General features: G+C 45.2%; 1 protein-coding gene across 3 annotated transcripts in view; it reads left to right on the plus strand.

Annotated features, from left to right (window-relative positions):
• LOC135920567 (luciferin 4-monooxygenase-like) overlaps positions 1–1,798 on the plus strand; it is a 75,308-nt gene extending 73,510 nt beyond the window's left edge. For all 3 annotated transcript variants that reach the window (XM_070534799.1, XM_070534800.1, XM_070534801.1), the window contains one exon: positions 1,518–1,798. In XM_070534799.1, coding sequence (XP_070390900.1) covers positions 1,518–1,636 — 119 coding nt within the window. In that variant the 3' untranslated portion in view covers positions 1,637–1,798. The remainder of the gene's footprint in view (positions 1–1,517) is intronic.
• The last annotated feature ends 6,186 nt before the right edge of the window (positions 1,799–7,984 follow it).

Below are 7,984 nucleotides of genomic sequence, written 5' to 3' on the forward strand. Positions count from 1 at the left end.
TTGCCACAGCTGCTGCTGCCGATGAGGATAGCTACGGGGGCTTCTTGGAACGTCATGTACTTTTTTTCATTTCTACCGGAATGTTTTCACGTGTTGTATGACGTTTCGATGGTGCATATACAGCGACGAGAACTGGAAAAAAAGCTATTGTTGAAATTTAGTGCTGTATACGTGAGATGTGCCTTTCTGTCGTCCTTGTTCAGCTTGCGCTAGAAAAAAATAAGATGTGCTGCTGCCAAGTGAAGCACGGGGCCAGGCGGATCCTTTATTGTAGTGCTGGTAGCTCCATATCGAGATCAGTAGTAGAGCTGCGAGATGTGACGAGGTGTTCCCGGTAATGTTAACTGGTGGTGCTGGTGGCCGTGAAGTTTACGTGCCAAGATATCTGAATGCTTGTCACCGCAGCGGCGGTGGAAATCAGCGCTTGCCAGTGACCGTGCTCCGTTGTGCACAACAATAGCGGTTAACTTCTAGTCATCACTTGGTAGTGTCTTCCGTTTGCGCTCCAACCCATTTATATTCGCGTCTACACTTCCTTCTCATAATCACAAAAGCGCCGTTGAACACGGATGAGAAAGTGGTGTGATGAAATTTTGGCATTAAAACGTGTAGTATGGGGTCAGCTTGCAGAAGACAGAGGGCAATTCAGATAATTAGTAGATGCTTTGTTCAATATTATATGTAAGTACGCTGATAATGATAATAATGATGATGATGATGTTTTAACCTGGGCATACTCACGGGAGCACCAGGTTTAGAATACACCAAATAGCCGCATTACCTAATTATGTAACGTAGCTAAAGGTCTTGGCATTGTTGGGGCCGAACATAGGCGAGCGATCAGACCAGCACTCCGAAGCCACCGATTCTCTCGCTAGGGCGCTAGCCTAGAACCAGGGCTTGGCACTGAAACGCGTACACATCGAACAAAACTATGAGTAAGGCGGCGGCGCCTCTTCACCAGAAAACAGCTATATGACAATTTCGTGGCATGTAAGCATGAATTAAGGCTCATGAATGGCGTAATAAAGTAGAGGTTTCAAAATATCAATAATGCGTCACTTGCATCGGCCAGCCCATATACACTGCTCCTGTTGCTTTCAGCAATAAAGAAATTCGTGGCGTTGGTGGTACATCAGAATGATGTGCGCGTTCACCGGCTCGGGCACAGCTCACTGAGACTGTCAAAAAACAGCGAACGTTTTCTGTGAACAGTACTAGCTGCAACGCGCCGCCAGCAAGCACGTTCTGGAGAGAAACGGATGATTACTGTGCCCGCTCTGCCATTAGTGCTGCCTTAATACAAACATTAAAATGTGGATATTCTCCCTGGTATAAATAGCATTAAAGTTTTCTCATGCACATAAACGATTGAAATGATAACTGTTACAATTGCAGACTCGGCACAAAGAGCGCACTTAGGTAACGATGCTTTTTTGAAGGCCTTACGTTCTTATAAGCTTTAGGAAAAATTTAAGGCAGCTTTCTAAATAAACATTTCTTTTTCGATTTCGCAGCCAGCCTCGCCGTGCACAAACACCTCTACGGTGGCGTTTACTTCGTGGACTCTCTACCGAAGACTGAGACGGCAAAAGTGAACAGACCGGCGCTGGTTCGCTCTCTCATGCGAGCATAAATCTAGTCTTAATTATGCCAAATAAAAGTTTTGGTATGACAACCCTTAACACGCTAAGATGCGTGGCGCTAAGATGAGTGTACGCTGCTAACCACTCATCAGATGTGCGTATTATCGCGTCTAATAAAGGGAAGAGCCTACAGGGTCTTATTGAAGCGTCACCCTGGCCATGCCGTAGTTCCTCTTTTTTTTATATGGACTGACACTTGCTGATAAAGATCCTGTTGCCAGAGGAGGCAAAAGGACCATTCAGCATGTTGTAGGAGTTGAAGAAGAAACACGGTGAACATTTCAGGGCTTTTTTTTCAGTGAAGGTAGGTGGTGTTTTTCGCCGTACTATAGGATGCTGTGTGCTGCTGCTCCGGTAATTATATTACCGCATGTATTTATAGATATATATGCGATAGTTATGTTTATGCCTCATGAAAATATTAGGGAACCAGCTTATGAAACCCGTGTAAGTTTCACTTAAAATGGACGTAATAGTAAGCGCAGCTCTTTCTGTCTAACATTCGAAAGTGCACCGGCCTGTTAATAAATAATGCAATGTATTCAACAGTTTCATATATATTTGACTTTCTTTCATTTCGCCGTTCGGTATGTGCAACCGTTTCTGTGTTAACTCATGACCATATCATAATGTCCACTAATAAGGACAAGGACCGGGGAAGAAAACAAAACGATGACACGCGCGGTAACTTTCCACTGATTGATTGGCGGCAACACGTGCCTATATATAGACAAAAATAACATGCGCAGAACGCAGCACCAAGACCACTCATCAGCCTAGCGGGGCATTCACTTTTGAAAAAACTGATCTCTTATTTTTTATTGGCTCGTAACACCAGCAAGCATGCTTCGTGGTGAAGATGAAATTATTATCTAAGATTTGCAGCTTATTTTTATTGGGTTGTTGAAGTTGAAAGTCCAATGAAGTCGTGTCTCGTCGTGAAGGGTCATGGCTCTACTCAGAACTGTTGCCAAGCAAGTGGTAAAATTATTGAAACGCTGGACTTTTGCGCTCCTGCACAGCATCCTTGATTACAATCTTTTCACTATGCCAGCCTGCGCAGCATGCAATAAGGCTAGTCCTTTTTTGTGCAAATAAAACAAACATTATAATGTAATTTACCATATTCTCATGCATGATATTATTGTGAGGCTGTAAAAGTACTATAACATCTATAAAAACACTTATAAAGCACAGCAGAGTATCAATGCCCATGCTGCTAACGCTTAAAGTGCAAATGCAACGAAATTTCACTTTGGCTAAGTAAGTAATAAAGGAGCAGTAAACACTGCTGAGTAATGCGGGGATTTGGGTCTGTTGGTACATATATAATGAGGCCGAGGTTTTCTTACGGCTCATTATCTTACCAGCAAGGACTGTTCATCTGATCTTGTAAATACTTGTCTTATTAAGAACAGTTTAGCATGTGTGGCGCGCGAAATCGCACGATCTGAAGGGATTTGATTCGGGCAGGGATATGTCAGCATGGTCGCCTTCGCGCTCTTAGGCAAAGATGTGACATACTTGCACGTGCGCCGATTGTAACCCCTAGCTACAACGGCGTGTGCATATTTCTCATTGCGTTTTTCACTGGTCGATTCGGAGTAAGATTTCTTGCTCCGTGGCAACGAATACAAATTTCACTTGTCGATCTGGAGCGTGTTCGCGCTTTCAGCTCGTCGTTTCGGATCAACTCGCTCCGCGCCGGATCGCTCTCACTTGCTCCATCACCGGGGCGCGGATTCAGGCGGAAATAGCTCACGTCGCTTCCGTCTTCACGTGAAGTCGGTACTCGGTCCGTACGCAAATGTTGTGTTGCTTCGCTAAATGGCTACATTCGGTGGTGCTGCAGAGCTCACGTTTAGCGATGAAAGCTCGCGCGACAGCGACTACGAGGTGACGCACGTGCTGTACGAATCCTTCTATGCCCGTTGTGAACGTGAGACGGTGACCTTGCTTGCCATGGAAACGTACAGAGCGGAAGTTGGGCATGGTTTCCGGAACCGGTTTGTGTCACGTGTACGCAGACTTCCCGTGTGATCCTCCGCGGGGCGTTTTTGTGGTCCGCTGGCCGATTTGAAATTGTGAAACCTAGAGTACATTCTAATGAAACCCGAGCGCTTGCTCGGGGATTTCAGCGGCCGCTCCAGATCGACCAGTGAAAAACGCCATGAATCATTCACAATAAAAGTTATAGGAAGCTCAACACTCATCGTTGTCCTCTCGTCTCAGTCCGTATTTTGTTACGCTGCTGCCTTTTCAAGTACTATTGATACCCGGCAAGTAAACATGAACTCATGATTGCCAGTCATTATATAGAGTCTTTACACGAGTACATTTATCTGAGTCGATTACGAACAGGGGAAGCTTGCCATGAGAAGGAAATGTTCAGAAGAATAAATATTGGTTTGGCTGCACACGGCAGGCATTACCACATCACGACTAGGAACTTACCAGTGTCGTTGAAAATAAAAGTGCACGATAATTGCATTCTACCCGGAATGGGGCAGAAACTTGCACGTTACTAAAGGACATCGAGAGGAAGTTAAGAACCATGCAAAGAGCGACGTTGAAAGACAGGAACGATGTTTCGTGGCACAGAGAGCGAATCGGGATAGCCGACATTGTAGTTGACATTAAAAAAAATAAAATCAACTGGACAGGAAATGCAGTGTGCAGAGCCTATAACCGGCGAACTGACAGAATTACAGGATCAGTGCCACAGGAATGGAGGCACTGCCGAAGAGGGCAGAAAATTTGTCGTGGTGGCCAAATTAAAACATTTGCAGGACCTAGTTTAAATCGGACAGCACTAGACAAAGGTAATTGCAGGTTGCTGGGATAGGTTATTAAAATAAATGATGATGTTCAGATACTGCTCAAGCAACTTTGACAGAACCGCGGGGCTGGTAACTAATTTTCTTTTTCGCAGTCTTTTAACACTGCTTTAGGAGATGACGCATTCACCTGCTGGGTAGTGGCTATGACCCCAGTCCTGGTCGCCTCCATGCTTTTATGCGAAGCATATTACTAGAGCTCAACCCAGCTCCTCAAGCGCGGCGGTGTCGCCTTCAATACCACGTGACACCGTGACGTCACGACGGAGGAGAAACGGGGCTCCAACTCGCGCCGTCGCTCGCGGCGTCGCGGCGGTATATAAGCAGCTGCGCTTGCCTCTGCTAGACACTCACGAGGTGAGATGCCTCCTGGAGACAGAGCTGCTCGTTGGAATGAGAAACGAAGGTTGCGGCGTGCTACAGAGACTGATTTTCTAGGTGGCTTTGGCTCAACTCTTGCAAGATGGTGGGCTGGGTGGGAATCGAACCAGGGTCCCCGGAGTGTGAGACAGAGACGCTACCACTGAGCCACGAGTACGATGCTTCAAAGCTGTACAAAAGCGCCTCTAGTGAATGTGGTGTTGCCTTAGAAACGAGCTGTTTCTAAGGCTCAGGAGTGCGTCGCTTGCTCAGGCGCACATTTCTTTGCCGCGCCGAACGCTGCGCAGGTCGACGCTCACCGCGTCCAATGCGGGGCGCGCAGTCGCTGCGCCGTAGCCCATTGTCTTCCACCCCTTGGCGGGTCGACGGGAACGCTGTCGCGTTCCACTCTTGAAGGCGAAGCAGAGTAACGCATGAGTTGTTTCTTCGTCTAGCCGAACCAAATATAACCAAGCAACAGCAGTTCACCAGGCTAAACAGTGGTTCAACAACTAAAATAAAGGCTAGTATGGGCTAGTATGGGCTAGTATGGGCTTAACCTTAGCTAAGCCACAGCCATTTTTATAGCACCGCAGGCAGCTGCAGGCGATCCTTTATCTCAATGCCAACGAGCGTTTTGTGACTCATATCCTCGTTTTACAAAGGTAACACGAAATCTATGCTGTACTTCCACTGTTTGATACATTTTCTTCCCAGCCATCAACATTATTTTAGTTGAGTTTTAAGCACTTAAAAGCAGCAACAGCTAACAGTGCGCAGTTTAAGCAGCTGTAGTTTGTGCGTCATGTGCGACAAGTGTCAGACTCACTGAAGTAGGTTGCCGAGAAGTATGGCGTTTCAGTTGTGAGGCCGCACGTTGCGTTGCTAATAAAGAGCGTGCAGGATGAAATCCTGGCCTTGGCAACCGCGTTTAAAGGGGGGTTAAACGCGAGGACGCCCGTGTGCCCTAGATTGGGCGCATGATAAAGAACTGCTGGGGGTCAAAATTATTCCAGAGTGCCTCTTATTACTTGCCTCACGATGTTATCGCGGCTTGGTGCGTAAAGCTCCAAAATTTAGTTTATCAGTTAGTGCCCCTTCATTCTTCAATCTTGTCTTCTTACTGACAGAAGATCGGTTGTCCCTACAAATGAATTTGTACTTAAGAAGCCTAACTTTAAATCTAACTTGACTCTGTTTTCCTTTAAAGTCACTTCAACGTGCCCTAAGAGCATGTAACATGAATGGTTTTGCCCTTATCCCTATTGAAGTCGTGCTGAAACAGCTAGATGTCATTGGCGCTGAAATACTATTGTACGCTTCGAGACATTACCTTTATATACAAAAGCTTGTCTTTTCTGTTAGAAACAATATCACTTATACCTGGTCTTCTGTTTCAGGTAGACTTCTAAAAAAGTGTCAAGTGCTTCTATGATAGTTCGCAGTGAGCAGTTAAAGTTGTGTTCAGTTTTTTGTCCCTAGAAAATGAGCATAACTGTACGTTATAATTCCAGGAGTCAAAAATAAAAATTCAAGTGCACTTCACCCTTCCCCACTGAGGACAAGCCAGGCTTGCCATTGAAATTTATACCTGTCCTACTGAAGATCAGCTGCACCCAACAGAAGTAAAACCTGCAAACATAAGTTTGGCTTCACCGCAGATAAATTTGGCGTCCTTGCATGCTTTCTTTTTTTGATGCACGCTAGGTGACACCACAGTGCAGCATGTTTCTATACTTGCAGTAAGCTTTCCAAATGACGTCGTCGTCTTGTAAAGGCTCTGGTTAACAACTCCCGAACTCAACCTCACAAACAAAAAAAGCAGAATTCAAACCCTTCGCACCTGATGTCACCAGTGAAAATAATATTAAATTCTGCGGTTGTAAGTAGCAAAATCATGCTTTGATTGTAATGCACGACATAGTGACACACTCCAGGTTAGTTTGGTCACCTGGGCTTCTTTACCATTCACCCAATACAAAATGCGCGAGCATTTTTACATTACACCCTCAATGAAATACAGCGGCCGTGGTAGGAATTCTATCCCACGACCTCGGGATTACTAGCACCACACCACAACGTCCACACCACCACGGCGACTATGTCACTGCTTGCCACTGGGCACTTTTTTCATGTGCATTACGCGGAAAGGTAAAAGTCAAAAGCGAACGAGCAGACACTTCGTGTGCTTAAAATGTTCCTTAGGTGATTGAAAGGGAACCACTTGCAAGGAAATAAAGACAAGGTGCGAACACTGCGGCATGATACTGTGCGCTATTTCTTACTTTCAAGTTTCCAGAGCCGTCGAAGCCAAGTTACACGGGCGTTCATCGAAGTGACTGTATCCCTCCTTTAGAGCAAGGAACCCATCTTTTTAGATAACTTTACAAATTGAAGCTGCGCAGTAAAATCTTTATTAGCACTGCGCTGAAGCGAGCTTAGTTTTCTTTTTTCAAAATAATTTTTTTCGAGGCTTCCCTCTCAAGTAAATATATAGGCGGCATATTTTATGCTCTTTCTTTATGTTTACGTTTCTTTCAACGACTGAAAGCGATCGGATGATATTTGGGCGCTTTTCCCAGGGAGTGCTCGGTGTTGCAAGGGTTAGCAGAATCTTGAGACGAACTGGTGCTGAAATATATTCCTATAAGCTTTCTGAAGATGCATCAACATTTCTTGTAGTTTTAAACTACTGTGTTTCTTAAATTAGCGAGAAAGGCTTTTGAAACATTGTTAACCAATAAAGTGATTCATGGCAGAATTTGGAGACGGACATTTCCACGCTGCTTCTAGTATTAGATTCTGCGTAGCTTATGTGATTGACTTCAATCATACGCATCTGAAATTCCATTGAACCGGTATTGTTTCTTTTCTTTTACTCGAAATATCTACATTGGTGTGTATCACGTGCTGTTAATTTCCGTTCACTGATGCGCACAACCAACCAAGTGCGTTAGAAAGTGTATGATGCACTGCACTGATGTGAGTTGAACACTCAGTGTAGACATGCCATTCCTCTAGGCTCAGACAATTCCCGTCTCATCATGGTCGGCTGTGTGACAGGAAGGAGTGCCCTCTTGGCATCTGATTCTTTCGATAGGCGGGAGAACACCAAATTAATTGGTGGACGAACAGAGCTCG

Source organism: Dermacentor albipictus, chromosome 3 (genome assembly GCF_038994185.2).
Source record: "Dermacentor albipictus isolate Rhodes 1998 colony chromosome 3, USDA_Dalb.pri_finalv2, whole genome shotgun sequence".
NCBI classification, from domain to species: Eukaryota; Metazoa; Arthropoda; class Arachnida; order Ixodida; family Ixodidae; genus Dermacentor; species Dermacentor albipictus.